This window comes from Sitophilus oryzae, unplaced genomic scaffold, assembly GCF_002938485.1.
Source record: "Sitophilus oryzae breed Bouriz unplaced genomic scaffold, Soryzae_2.0 scaffold_1307_pilon_pilon, whole genome shotgun sequence".
NCBI classification, from domain to species: domain Eukaryota; kingdom Metazoa; phylum Arthropoda; class Insecta; order Coleoptera; family Curculionidae; genus Sitophilus; species Sitophilus oryzae.
In genome coordinates this window covers 2,274,018-2,289,998 of record NW_022145957.1, presented here as the reverse complement: position 1 = coordinate 2,289,998, position 15,981 = coordinate 2,274,018, and the positions used below count along the sequence as shown (strand labels likewise).

General features: G+C 33.6%; 1 protein-coding gene across 1 annotated transcript in view; it reads right to left on the bottom strand.

Annotated features, from left to right (window-relative positions):
- Positions 1 to 15,981, bottom strand: part of LOC115874888 (inactive rhomboid protein 1) — a 143,175-nt gene that overhangs the window by 4,195 nt on the left and 122,999 nt on the right. Inside the window, exons 17-21 of the mRNA XM_030890187.1 lie at positions 14,244 to 14,421; positions 13,930 to 13,950; positions 12,769 to 12,857; positions 8,160 to 8,433; positions 2,938 to 3,192 (exon numbers count right to left, since the gene is read on the bottom strand). Of these exons, the coding sequence (XP_030746047.1) occupies positions 2,938 to 3,192; positions 8,160 to 8,433; positions 12,769 to 12,857; positions 13,930 to 13,950; positions 14,244 to 14,421 (817 nt within the window). The remainder of the gene's footprint in view (positions 1 to 2,937; positions 3,193 to 8,159; positions 8,434 to 12,768; positions 12,858 to 13,929; positions 13,951 to 14,243; positions 14,422 to 15,981) is intronic.

Sequence of the window (15,981 nt, the reverse complement as noted above, 5' to 3'; positions counted from 1 at the left end):
TTAATTGACAGTGATTCCTATTATGTGAGAAATAAGAATATTCGAGCGGCTCTCGTAACGGGATATAAATTTAAAATTTATCTATACCTCATAAATAGTCATATTAAATATTAAATAAACTTCCTAAAGGAACATAGTATACGATTATTTGACTAGACAAAAAGAAATGGTATCTAAAACGTAATATCTTATTTTTAGACATAATATTTCTTAATTTGTATAGTTAAATAATTATAATTAATAAAAGCAAATAATCCGTTCACGTTTTTTTCTATCACACTTTTATTACAATTTCTTCTTTTTTTATTTTCCACAATAATAAACATCGCAACTATTTAATAGATGTACAGAGGCGTATCTCTCTCGATTGAGCTAATTTAACCAGCGAATTAAGGGGCATGGTAGAAGTAAAAATTATCCAGCGGTTGCTGGTCGCTGGAACACATCGATACGCCAGGTCACCGTCTCGGCTCCTAGAGCAAGCTGCAAACGGAATCGGATGAAGACAAGCGATATTTTGTATCGGTGAGTCCCGACGCGATGGTCCCGGTGACTTAAGTCGCTGCTAAAAGTAACCAGCGACCGTCTGGTCACTGTCACTTAGAAGTAGCTGTTAAGCTCATCTCTAAACAGAACTGTCCAAGTTGACACATGCGTACAAACCCGATGCCGGCGATCTCAATTACCGTTCTAGAACGGTACAAATTTCTAGGTTGGAACAAACCTTAGGATAGGCACGCAAAGAGTAACAAGGGCTTAAAAGCGCCAATAATTAAATGCACTTTTAAACGCACCCGTACACAGAAAAAAAACTTGTAGGCGCTGGCGCTTGTTGCCAGCGTAAATCGGCGCCGTCTTTTTACCTTCATTGTGTACTATTGAGACACCTTGTATGCGCTGGTAATAGGCGCTTATTAACCAGCTTTCTTTGCGTGCGTACTCTTATAAAATATACAGGGTTAAGGTAGATTCTCACTATACTTTCCGTTTCCATTCCATATCCGTTTCGTATTTTTTATTGTATTGACGCTATACGTAATCTTCCGTTCCGTATTAGTTCCATACTTTTTATTGCACAGTTATTTATATCAATCATTAAGAAAGTTTTATTTTAAAAAATTGTATCTTTTAAAAAAGATAATAGATTTAATTAAGAGGTGAAAGAATAAATAAATATCAGCAAAATGTTAACAGAGCTAGTACAAATGTAAGAACTTGACAACGCTCTTTTCGATACGCTTCAGTCCGTCCGCCGAAAATATACAGGGTGTTTCAAAACAAATGCGAAAAACTTTAGGGGGTGATTCCTTGTTCAAAATAAAGGGTAGTTTGCTTTATAAACGTTGAGTCAAAAGTCAACCATTAGGGAGATATCGCGGTACAAAGATGGCGGAAAAATAATGTTTTTATTTTTTATCTTGAAAACGAAAAGAGATAGACTAATGAAATTTTATGGAAGCATTACTGTTATGAAAACACACTTTCAGGTAATTTTTTACTTTTTTAAAATGAGTGGAAGGGGTTGAAATAAACTACCCCTATCATTCTTGTTAACAAAATTTAAAGAAAAATCTTATCAAACACATGCAAATGCTTTAATTTGGATAGTTTAGTTTGTTTAGAAACTTTTTTACCTCTTGTGTTTTTTTGATAAAACTCACCGATTGGAAATTAAAAAATAAAATGTAAAGCATTACATGTCAGGACAAAATTTTTTTTAGATTAAGAATCTAGTGATAATAACGATAATAATAATCATCTAGATAATAACGTATTGCAGTAGAGTAATGTCAAATAAAAGAATATTAGGAACATCCTAAAAAGTAACAGCGGCCGACTAGATTTTTTCCTAAAAAAATTACAGCAGCCCACTAGATTCTTTATCAGAAAATGTTTTTTGTCCTGACATGTAATGCTTTACATTTTATTTTTTAATTTCAAATCGGTGAGTTTTATCAAAAAAAAAAAGAGATAAAAAAGTTTCTAAACAAACTAAACTACCCAAACTAATTTTTTTGCATGTGTTTGGTAAGATTTTTCTTTAAATTTCGTTAACAAGAATGATAGGGGTAGTTTATTTCAACCCCTTCGACTCATTTTAAAAAAGTGAAAAAAATTACCAGAAAGTGTGTTTTCATAGCAGTAATGCTTCCATAAAATTTTATTAGTCTATCTATTTTCGTTTTCAAGATAAAAAATAAAAACATTATTTTTCCGCCATCTTTGTACCGCAATATCTCCCTAATGGTTGACTTTTGACCCAACGTTTATGAAGCAAACTACCCTTTATTTTGAACAAGGAATAACCCCCTGAAGTTTTTCGTATTTGTTTTGAAACACCCTGTATATGGAAGGAAAGGATATGGAACGGAAGGGAAACGAAACGAATAGTGTGCATTGTCCTATTCATTTACATGATATAATATTTTACGTAAACGGAAGGGAAACGGAGGGGAGCTGCTACGGAAGGTATAGTGAGAATCAACCCCAAAACTCAGTTTCTAAAAATAGAATCTTTTAGCTGAATAACCGTGCATAAGTTTTTAATATTAACCATCTTTAATTAAAAATAGTAGTCTCGAAGTCTTTTAGAAACAATTATATTATTTTTGAATTCTAGGAAAGGATAATTTTTGATCAAAAATTTGATCATGGGGGCTTTGACTGGGAGATCGGACAAAGCAAACATTACTATAAAACTTTTTGACTATATTGCACTCCAAATTAGTGGTAAACAGTTGTTAATCTCAAGAATTCCTTTGACAGAAGTGTAGTAAAGGACGATTCCTATTACTGATCGGTAACTTTTGAAATTTTACATTATTTCTTTAATTTTTAAATAATAGATACTTTTAGATTTACCTATATGTATTCGGAAAACTGTATTTATTAGACTTCAAGACTTTCATAGATTCAAATAACGCTAGTAATACTTACATCAGCCCTGTATGGAACGAAAATAGCACTTGCTAGATTTCCTGCCACCCCGGAACCAATATAAATGATTCCTATTCTGAGAGATCCAGTCAGTTTTTCTAAATCCCGCATTAAAAAGTACTGAACCACAACGGTAATTATAAGTTGTAGAATACCGGCGTGAAGAAACAGCGACGTCCACAGCCGGTAAAATTGATCTGGGGTATCTGGGAAATAGAAATCCACCATACCACAAACGTCGTTTAAACAAGATACCTGCAAGAAGAAAATTAACTATTAAAATAAATAGTAACTACGAAAATAAAATAGATAATGCAAAACATGTTCGTTGTTCAACTAAAATCGAATCGATTTTTGGTTTATACATATATTTCAAGTAAAATTGTATGTATTGCCTAAATGAGTGTGCTCTAAACAGGCAAGCTTGGGCATACATTCATGTAAAGTATGTCCCCGGTCTCCGGATTGTCTTTACAAGAGGAAAAACTTTTTTATTATTGACATTTTGAGAAAAATGCATTCTTCATAAGCATTTTTGCTTGATCTAAAATGGTTAATCCCGTTTATACTTTTCCAAATTTCCATACCGTTTTAGAGAAAAATAAGAAAAACTTAAAAATTTGTTTGAATTTTTTTGTCCTAAGATCCAAAAAAAAATCTAAAAATCAAACGCCTTTCTATAGTAACATGACTTCGTTTTCATTCTTTGATTAAGTGTTATTCATAGAATTTTAATTAACGTAATATTTTTTGTTGTTTTAAAATATTAAAGCACAACATTTATTTAGTTCAATGCTAAGGAAAAGGTGATGATATGGGTGATGATATTATAGTTATCGGAAAATGTGATACCATAGATAAATGAAACAAGTTTAGATTGGAAAGTGCCCATAAGGACAATGTAAACACTATTTGGCGCTATTCTTGCAACGGTCGCGACTCAAAGCTTTTGATAATTTCGGATCGGTTCGGCTTTTTCCGGAATTAAGTCGCCAAATATTATTTATTCAAATTTATTATTATTATTTTCTTTTAATTTTATAAATAAAATACAGTGTATTGCTTACAAGAAACTTTATTTTATAGCCGTTATAGTTTATTTACGTTTTACTTTATTTTCATAAACATGTCCTTATGCCACGATCCACGATGGTTTTTGCAGTTCACAGTTCACAACAGAGTTTTTTAGTTTTTAATGCCACTTTTTCACAATTATCACGGATTTGAGTAAGTAAAATTTAAATTAAACTTACAAGATAGAAATAATTACTTTTCGGTATTTTTTTTTTAATGGAGGCGGTTTAAATTTTGAAAGTTATAAAATCTAAAAGAAAGATATAAAATATACAATTTTTGAAGATTCTGACTTTGACAAGAGAAAATTATTTCTGTTATTGTTTGGCGGTTGTTCTTAGCAACCGTTATAGCACCGCCAGATCGCGTACAACGGCCTAAAACAGTTAACATATATTTTGACGGGCTTTCCCAAAGAGGCTTTCCAATCTAAATTTATTTCCTTTATCTATAGCTTTGTTCGGGTTCTTGTTATTACCGATTCTGAACCGTCCTAGAACTGTGATGCGTATGTGCAGAAGGAAATATGAAGACATTATTTCATTTGCGCATGCGCTGCAGAGTTCTAGGACGGTTCAGAATCGGTAATAACAAGAACCCAAAAAAAGCTTGTGTGATACTTTAACAACAGCAAAGAATATGCCATTAATCAAAATTAATACCATCTATCAAAGAATGAAATCGAATTGATATTACCATAGAAACGCCTTTTGATTTTTAGAAAAAAATCCATCATATTTTCATGTTTTTCTTAATTTTCTCTAAAGCGGTATGGAAATTTGGAAAAGTAAAAACAGGATAAACCATATTAGAACAAGCAAACATTTTTATAAAGAATGCATTTTTCTGAAACAGTCAATAATAAAAAAGTTTTTTCCTTTGTAAAGACAATCCGGGGACATACTGTATATTACACGAATGGCTTGAAGATTGAGAAACTCGAAATTGGCTTGGAGATAAAAAAAAAGCTGTTATTTATATGGAAAATTATATGGCGAATGTCATGAATCGTAATTTGCAAATCAACTTGATCGAACTCAACCCACTCTCTGTCGGTAAACATAGCCCGAGTCAAACGATTAATCGTACACTTGCCAAGTGTACTTGGCCAGCCTTGTTTACACTTGCCTAGGCGCAAAAAAACGACTGCGCAAATAATTGTACTGTTATAGCGTATGTCCGATTTATTTCCGGATCGTGTTTTTCGAGTTAATTGCGGATAATTTAAAACGTTAAAACAATAATAGATTATGTAATATCAAATTTACATTAATAACTTCAATATTGGCGGCATCTAAATCGTTCCCACAGCAATACATGGAGTGGACAAATGAAGACTACACGGGAAAAACCAGATATGTCACTTTTTTTTCATAGAAATTAAGATAGCGACGTTGAGCGATACAACTTTATGGACATTATGTTAACGTCATTCGAGAAAAAAGAAATCAATAATACGCTTCGTCCCAGAGATATTACATATTATTATTTATATTTTGCCGTACAAAGGAAAAGCCAGAGCAGTCCACGCGTAAATGGCAAAAACCAGAGATGTACAGACGCATGGGCGACAAACATGCATCTTGCTATTAGTATTATATGTTATAAATTTATGTATTGTAATAAAAACCTACTTAAATGTTCTCCCTACAACAAAAAAATATATTTTTTTAAAATTTTTGTTAGATTGTTATTATTATACAACCTTTAATTGGACATTCCTGGTTTTCCCCTGTTTTGTTTTGCCTTTTGACATCTTTATGTCGGTATTTCAGAATATGGCGATAATTCACAATATTAATAATTCAGAATTGGTAGTAATATATATTTTTCTAATTATTCAACCGAAAATAACATATTTCTTTAAAAACACTAAATTGCATTTTTGTCGGCTCCTATTAAAATGGACAAAACTGGATTTTCCCGTGTAATCTTCAAATGATGTTGTTTTGGAATTTATGGATCTATACGAAAATGAGCCCTTCATATGGATGGCCAAACATAAAGAATATAGAAATCGTACCTATTGCAGTGTACAGTAAAAGAACATAAAAAGAAAAAAGAATCACTAGCAACGACAATTTCGGGACGACCGGTATCCATCGTATATATACTGTTTACTTGCCAAGGATTTAAACAATGTTTGTGCTGGGAGGCAATTTTTGGCCATTCGTTTCCTTGCAAATTGTTCGCAACTTTTCGATCCACACTAAAATCCAATTTTTAAGAGTTCGCATTTTCGCGTATTAACAAATTTCTCCGCGTTATCTTGCGAGCGGATCGACAGCAGCGTAAGGATAGGTTTTTTAAGTGCGCATATTAGATTTGATAGTTCCAAGTTTGTAGTTGGGTTTAGGTGTAACAATAGCTTTGTTCGGGTTCTTATATTACCGATTCTGAACTGTCCTAGAACTCTGCCGGGCATGCGCTAATGAAATAATTTCTCCGTATTTCCTTCTGCGCATGCGTATCACAGTTCTAGGACGGTTCAGAATCGGTAATAAGAAAAACCCGAAGTAAGCTAATAATAGTAATGGATGACTTAATGAACGTTTTGGCCATTCGAAACCTAGAAAATGCAGAACTGCAATACCGCCGTAATGTTTTGCGCAATCCAGGGAATACGTTTATAGAACTGAGTGAAAGGCAATTTATTAAAATATTTCGGTTATCCAAAGACTTGTGCCGTTTTTTAATTCAGTTACGTGCGACCGCAAAGAAGAGAGACTGATTTGGATGTGCAAAGCCGGGTAACATTTTTCTCTATTATTGTATATCTATGAAGTAACACTAAATTTATTTCAGATTTTAGCTGCTTTTTTTCTCATTCAAATGATGAAGTTACCAACGCTCTAAACCATCCAGAAATATTCGATCAATGTGTTGAATTTCCAAATAATTTTCTTCCTCGTCTTTACAAATTCTATTAATGTTGCTTTTTGCTTTTCTGTAACATTAGTTCCACGTTTTTTTTCCATTATTAGCCCACTTGACCAACAACACAACAAACCTCGATTATCGACACCAAGTAATGAAAAGTAAACAAACAGTAAAAAATACGGTTAAACTGGGGAAGGGAGAATTTAGTTTTTCACTGCGATTTGTCGACGTTGCCACAGCTTCGGCTCGTAGTATTGCGTACGCTCACGACGATCGCAAATTAAGATGCGAAGATGGCTGAAAAATTGAATTTTTAAAACGCATTCGTTTTCTAGCACTCGCAGAGTTGCGCGTTCGCATGTAAACGATCAACTCCGAAAATTGCCCCCCTGGCGTACTTGTTGAAATGCACACGTCGTGTGAGCGCCACACTTGCCGATGTCACCGATGTTGTTTACAAAGTGGGGACTGGTGGGGATACTTGACAAGTACGCAAATATTGGCGTATTTGCCAAGTAGACCAGTCGTGAGAGTGCGCCTTTACATGGAGCATAGAGCTTCGGTAAATACTTTCCAGCGGGTGCGGTTGTTTGAAATCAATTTAACATCTCGCCATGATCGGTTTACTCATTTAATCTCCTTTTTAATTGTTTTTTGCCAAGAGAGTCTTGAACGACCAGTTTTTCTACTGCCTTGTGGGTTCCACTCAATATCTCTGACAGCAATGTTGCTGCTACTTCGCCTTAATGTGTGACCAATTCACCTCAATTTTCTCTCTGATCATACTATACACCTGCCTCTGGTTGGTTAAGCTCCATATATTCGCATTACTAATACTGTTTGGCCAGAATATTCCTAAATTTTTCAGCAGACAGCGGTTTATGAATACTTGGAATTGGTTAATCAACGACTGTGTAATTTTCCAGGTCACTGCGCGTGTGTCTAGAATGCGAAATATTGTTGAGTTGTTGAGCTTTCTAAATATTATTCTAGCCTTGTTTATTCTGGTTATGATATCTTACTCTGTGCAGGGTCGGACTGGTCCTAACCTAACCAGCCTTCGCCCCCCCCCCTCTGTGGACCCATATGTAAAATAGTTCATTATTTATTCTTAAATACACGGAAAAAATAAATTGTAATAAATTCTACAATTATTGTAGAAACTACAGCATCACCTACTGAAGGATCGATACGTTTAAAACTTCAAAATGAATGGAGCAGAATGTTAAAAATAAATGTTAAACTTACATTTAGTTACAACTACTTACTTGAGAACAAAGCGATGCTTCTTCGTGAAAAGTACCTCGAACAAAGTCGCAGTACTCCCTAGTGGTTATATGACATTGGCCATGAATACCTAAACAGCAAGGATGGCCGATTACTTCGCATACCATATGTTCAGCGGACCGGTCTTTAGTTCCTCCTTTATCGCGTTTGGCAACAGATTGCGAAATTTGAGTGTTAGTTTTCCTACAAATAGGCCATTTTGTAATATCATCGGGCCATTCGTAAGGGTGTACGCTCGGCGGTGCATCGCAATACCTAGAAAAGAATTATTCCCAATAAATTACTGCCAGCATATATTTATATCTATAAATAATTCATCTTTTCTTGGGTTGAGGTTCGTTAATAAAATAAATCTAGTTTTCTTTAAAATATTTTGACGTTTCGCCCTTATTTTTGGGGCAATTTCAAAAGTTCTGTCGAATAGCACGAATATCCAGAGTGTTGACAAAACTAAATAAAAATCGTAAGACAATAAAAAACTTTTGAAAATGCCCCAAAAATAAGGGCGAAACGTCATAGTACGAGAGCTGGCAACGTCTGAAAAACAAGTATTTTAAGAAAGCTGGTTCTTTGATAAATCTTTTACTAGGCCCCTGGAAGAGCGGGCAGCCCGTCTGGCTGCTGATAGACATTGCGTTCACTACTATACGCATTGAAAGAAGTTCCTATATTTTTATTTAGTCTTTTACATTCTAGTATTGAATATAAATCGAACAAGTCTCCATAGCGCGGCGCGAAAACGTTCCGCCTATAAAGCGAGAAGTCCCGAGTTCAATGCCGGCTCGGGGTAAACTTTATTTTATTTTATTTTCCTTTATATTCTGATAGTAAAGTATTAAATAATTCTGGTGATTAAAAAAAACAATATTTAATACTTTACTATATCAGAATATAAACGAAAATAAAATAAAAAAGTTTACCCCGAGCCAGTATTGAACTCGGGATTTCTCGCCTTATAGGCGGAATGTTGTCGCGCTGCGCTATGGAGAGTTGTTCGATTTAACGGACTAAATAAAAAAATATAGGATCTTCTTTCAATGCGCAGTAGTGAACGAAACGTCTATCGGCAGCCAGACGACTCGCACGCTATTTCAGAGAGCATAGCAAAAGATATATTACAGAGCCAGCTTTCTTAAAATACGTTCTCGAAAAAAAATCTAAATTTATTTTATTAACGAACCTTACCCAAGAAAAGTTGAATTATTTATAGTTAAGAAATGGCTCAAGAAAATTTCATGCAAATATATTTATATCTGTAAATAATACAGAGGAGGATTACTACTGACATGACAAATTATGCAATGAAACCGAAACAGCATCAGTTAAACTAAAAATCTCGCTTTGCTATAGGCTTGGTGCATTTCAGTTGATTTCAACAAATTCCGACCGCAGCGCTTCAACGGTAAAAATCAGAAATTATCTGTATGTATTTCACGACGCCATCATGTTGATCGCATTAAAACAATATTTAAATCGTGATTTTGTTATAATATTTAATTAAGTTTTTTGTTAGTGCAGTTATTGAAACTATAATAGCGCTTTTCGATGGAGCTGAGCGTCCGCGAGGGAGCGTCCGCAACATCGAGCAAGTACCATGAGTTTATATGAACAATTTCACATGGGCGCGTATGTTCCGTCCGACTTTTTTCAAGATAGCCGTCGGATGAAATCGTCCTGCTGGAGCATACGCGACCTATAGGAAATTGTTCATATAAACTCATGGTACTTGCTCAAAGTTGCGGACGGTCCGCTCCATTTGAAAGCGCTGTAAAACACTCAGGTACGAGGTTTGCGTGAATTCGAACTAGGCGTCGTGTTGTGTTGTAATAATTCGTTGAAAAAATGTTAACGCATAAAGGAGAGCAAAATTAGGCCGTTGTTGGGTGCAATAACATTCAATAACTCAACTTTCCAGGATATTCAACTCTCCCGAAACAACATTTTATAGCTTCATAGTTTCTCACACCGATTTGATCAAAAGCAAAAATGGATTCAAGCAGTTCGACTAAACAAGTAAGTAAACAAAGTGCTTGTTACATAATCAAAAAATTAAATACTAGACATATACTAGGTATGATATATATTGATGTATATTTTATAATTCTTACATAATTTTATCCATTTACAATTTTCCTTTTGTAAAATTTTATTGATACGCCTGTGTTCTGCAATGTCCATGTATGTTTTATTTGTAATTATAATGACGTAAATTTTTTTGAATTGATTTGTATTGCATGATATTTTTTTATTATTTGTATATTTTTTTTGTGCTTTTGTTTGTTGTGTAAATGCTTTGTCGATGAATCTATTTTGCCTTTTTGTACAATAAAGCGTTGTTTATTATTATTATTATTATTATTATATGAGAGGATAAAATATAATTTGCAATATCAATGGTAAACTTTTTCTAATCAACTAGTTTTTAAATGTTTTATAAACATCTTCTAAAATTATAATTAAGTACCTTTAACAAATTTCGTTATAGCCGAAATAGCGCCAATTATGCCCCACTAACAAAATCGGTGATTAAAACTATGCTCGCTATCGTAGTTGAACTAATCTAAAAAGTTTTTTTAACTGGAATAATAAATTATAATACCAGTTAGACCTTCTGAAGATATCAAAATATTTATTTTTTATTTGCATTTTTAGAATTTTCACAAATTATACTTCTTAACACTTTTGAATAATTAAATAATAAATTTTTCGTATACTCGCTATTTAAAAACACTAGATCATATATACTTACGTGGGTAAATCAACGCCATAAGTTTAGCATTAAAAAATATATCCCCAACATCACGACAAGCCATTTTCAAACCTTCTTTATTGCACTTATGAACGTTCAATAGGTTTGTCTTTCTCGAGGACCTAACTTTACGCATGCGCAGTAAAAGTGGCACGTATTTCCAAAATAATTACAATTTTATCCGGTTTAGAAAGTACAAATTATACATTGTTATGGAAACCAACTTTTCATTCTCATAATCATGTCATAATCTTGTCATAATCATATGTCCATAGATAAATGCAACAAGTTTAGATTGGAAAGCCCCTAAAAATTTTGGGTCGCGAAATTATTTTGGGTCGCGACCGTTATACGCGATCTGGCGCTGCTATAGCGGTCGCTAAGAACAACGGCAAACAAAAACAGAAATAATTCTCTCTTGTCAAAGTCAGAATCTTCAAAATTCATAATAATCTTAAAATCTAAACCGCTCTCATTAAAGAAATTCCGAAAAGTGTTTATAGCGTCCATTTTCAAAGTAATAATTACTATCTTGTGAGTTTAATTCAAGTTTTATTTACTCCAACCGGTGATAATTGTGAAAAAGTGGCATTAAAAACTTAAAAAGCTGTGCTGTGAACTGTGAACTGCAAAAACCATCCTGGATCGTGGCATAACGTCGGTTTCCAATGTTTCATAGGTATTTCATACATGCGCCCTTATATAAAATAAAGTTTCTTGTATGCAATACACTATCTTTTATTTATAAAATAAACGAAAATAATAATAAATTTGAATAAACAATATTTGGCGATATAATTCCGGAAAAAGCCGAACAGCTCCGAAATTTTCATAAGTTTTGGGTCGCGACCGTTGCAAGAATAGCGCCAAATAGTGTTTACATTGTCCTTATGGGCACTTTCCAATCTAAACTTGTTTCATTTATCTATGCATATGTCATAATGTTATTTCCATTGTGTAACGACGCTTGTTTTTTGCGTTTTTTTATTTTAAACATTGTATTAATTACTCTTTTATTGACCGCTTTTATATAGCCAAGGATGCAAATGTGTTCAGTGAGAAGTTAATTTTAAGTTTGTGCAATTATATTTCTATTTTTTACTCATTGGGTTTTAATTTTTGGGTAAATACTCGTAAAAATGACAAGAAAGTGTTTGGTGTGTTGAAATTATAATATAAATGTCCCCGAATTATCTTTTCACAGGCAAGTAAAGTATTCAGTTGTTCTTTTATGTATATTAAACCACATGCATACTTTCTGGTTAGATTTCCTAAGAATATTGATATTCGTACGGAGTGGCTAATTTATTTTTTATTTAATTTAATTTTTGTGACAGTAACATTCAATAATTGTTCAAATAGATGCATTTTACAATTTAAATTTTTAAAATTAATGTTCAAATTTGACGCGTGGACGATAGGTCCTCGACAAGGATAGATAGAGTAGAAGCACCGCGTGTGCAACAAAAAAGAAGATAAATGGAAGTCGTTGATATGTTTGGGACAGTTTCCATAGTGATTTACTTATCCACGTAAGTATATATGATCTAGGATTTAAACCCGTGTATTTGTATATGCTACGGCTAAAATGGATACTTGGCTATTTTGCATAAAGTGCTGTTGTTTTGTGGGTTAGGTGTTAGTTTGCGGTGTTGGTTGTATCGTTTGTTTTAAAATAGCTGGCTAGTTTGAAAACTAGCTAAGTATCTATTTTAGCCGTAACATATATAATAGTTGTTTACGATATTCTCCGATGGTGGCAACACCGGCACCAGCGGATAATGCACCAAACCTATAAGAGTGCGAATAATCACCAATGGAGCAGAATTTTTTTTACTTACTTTGGATCCAGGCCGCACACCGACCCAGATATTCTGCCTCCCGGACCGGTATCGCCCGATGTCCATTTCTTCCATGTTGATATTGTTTTCTATATAAAAATATTTGTATTAAATAAGGCCTAGCGATAAGAGAAGTAGTGATTAGCAAATGGCGAAATTCTTGCAACGCTTTCATTTTTAATAGGTTTTCATTAGAGGTACACTTTCTACATAAAATGTTTTTAAATAAATGGTATTCATAGTAATTTAATGCAAATAAAACATTAAAAAAAGAAGTTATTAATTTGTCCCACGAAACTTTATTTTTCAATATACAGGATTGTTCATACATACATACACGGAATATTGTAGCTAAACGATTAGATTTTTACAAATTCTAAGTTTTGGGTTCGTTAAAGAGTTGGGTTTGCTGAGCCCCAAATAAATAAAAAGTATTAAATTTGTATTTTTTTAAATGGAACACTCTGTATATCATTACATTTTAGTTTCTACGATTAAAATAAAGGTAAATTTGATTCAGGTTTACTGCATTTTAATCTAACCGTTTTTGAAATATTTACGTTTTTATGAAAATACAGAAACAATTTTTATGCTTCATTTCTCTAGGCGCATTTAAGTTTTTAAACCTAAATATTGTATTGAAGTTTTTCTGTTTAGTAAGTTTTGTTTTGCAATAATAAAAATTATACTATCTTATAGAGAGTGTATAAAAATTATATTAAATAATTACTAGCTTTCAACGACAATAACTTTAATTTAAATGGAACACCCTCTATATTTTACGAGAATCAGAGCACAATTTAATTGTCTATCAAATTTTATTATACCATTTTTTACCTATCTCTTCAAGTTTTCGTAGAAAATGCATTTTCTTATCTGTAGGTTGGGTTGGGTTGCAAGACAAAGACTGCAACATCAAGAATAATCTCGCTCATCATTAAAGAGAAGTAAAAATAAATTGGCAAATACTGCAGATTAAAGAAATGGTTGTTAATCTTTCGAAAGCTGTAATTTCTTCGGGAAACATTTTAGAACATAATATATTCATACGAACTTTTTGTTTTATTTTTATCTGTAGAATCACCCACCGAAGTTACATACACTATTTTTTTGACACCATGTATATAGCATTATTACTCTTATAATTAGTACCTCACTTACCGTTGGTCTTAGACCCCTCAACTGTAAAGCAGCAATAAAAGACATAAATAAGTGATAAATAAGATTAATATTGTATTAAATGCATTAAAAGTATAAATGATGCTAGGAGAATAAGTGATTCTGTACAATAAGAAAAAATGATCAGACGAGCTTTGAGTTTAAAAATTGTTTGAAATTAAATCTGTTATTATACAAAGTCAGCTTGATCATAGCTCTTTTTGAACATATTGTTTTTTTGGTTGAGTGTAGAAAGTTTGAACGTAGTTAGCAATTACAATTATTATTTTTACAACACGTATGGTTTATTGTCTTACCGAGCAATCCGCCTGAGATGATTGCACACATCCCGAATCATCATTTCTAATGCAGCAGGCTGTCTCTTTCTCCTTCTTTCTAATTTTTTCAATTTCTAACATTATTTTATCGTCCAACCTCATGCATGGAGCAAATTTTGCCCCTAAGTGAATTAAATCTGCTGCCCTCGGTCCGATCCTATAAAAAGAAATATTGATTTTATAAATAAACTTTAATTGAAATACATTTTATAAGGAGCGGTCATTAATTACGTGGGCGTTTTTGAGGACTCCCCTAATCTAGCTTGAGAAAATTTTTATTTTGAGTATAAATGTGCTGGATTTATTAAAAAAAACATAATTTGCTTTATTTATATTAAAATTAGTAAAGACTAATATTTTAAATTAGTTAGATCGTAAATCTAAAATTATAGTAGATAAACATTAAATAATAATAGGAACTACGAAAATTAATAGTGACCATTCATTCTAATTCAGTCCATGGAGACTCATGTGCGCCATCATTTTTCAACCAATAATAAGACTGGCCAGAAACGGCGACGGTGGTGACTCGACTATCGTAGATATTAGAGATAAGCTGGATTTATAAACTCAGCAGTTGAAGTTCAGTTAAGCTTCAGTTGACGTTGAAAATGTTAATACTACGAAATGAATGCGCACATTTATAAAGTCAGTTAGTCGAAAAGTTGGCAGTTTGTTTTACGTTCAGGGGAGTTCAGAGATGGTTAATATTTAAGTCGGCAGTTCCCGACGTTCAACAGTTGGAACGGCAGCCAATGAGTAAGCGCCTGTCAATCACGTAAAGCACAGAAAAGATATGCATTGGAAAATGACCCTTATTGTTGTTTCATTATGTCTGTTTTTGTAATGTTTATATTTTGCGGAATGTTGGATTATTATGTTTGAACTTTGAAAAATATCAGAAATATTTTTAAATCGAAAGAAAAACGTTCGAAATTTTCACAATTCCAAATCTAACCTACAACCGAAACTGACAGTTTATAAATGCAAAAATGTTGAACTTCAACTGCCGCGGATGGATTTTAGTGGATTTTTTTCCGATAACAAGGGGCCGTCCTCTGCCGGAAACACTGCGACCTGTGAGGCCTATTGTGTTTGTCCCCTTTCTATATATCAACCCATTATCATATCTTGCTCTAACTTATGGGTTCCTTGATAGGATGGGAGTATGGGAGCATACTTCCGGTTCTAGCCAAAGTTCTCAGTAGTTCTTTCGCAAATAAAAAGTGTCGCTTGCGATCCAGAGCCTCGCAGTGACATATTATGTGCTCCGCTGTTTCAGGATCTTTATCGCAGAGTCTGCAGCAAAGTCTTCCTTGATACAGCTTGAGCTTGTTCAGGTGACATTTGACAGCTCTATGCGCTGTCAAGGGGCCTGTTATAATCCGCACTTTATTCCTGCTAAGCATTAGTGGTTCTTTTGCGGTCTTAGAGCTAGGTCCTTGGATGTCCACTGGAGAAAGCCGATGAGCTAGCTAGGCAAAGATCATCGGCATCCTATCTTAGTCCAAAGTATCCTGGGGTCCAAAGTAGTTCTCCAGTGGACATTCTGCTTTTCCCTGATCCAAAGTTTTAGTGCACTATGGGCAGTACATTTGGGTATTCCCAGTACTTTAGACCAAGATAGCATACCGATGATCCTTACCTAGGCTCATCGGCTTTTCCGTTGCCTTAGATGCTGCTGTGGCCCGGCACCCAGAATAATTTAATTCTGTTC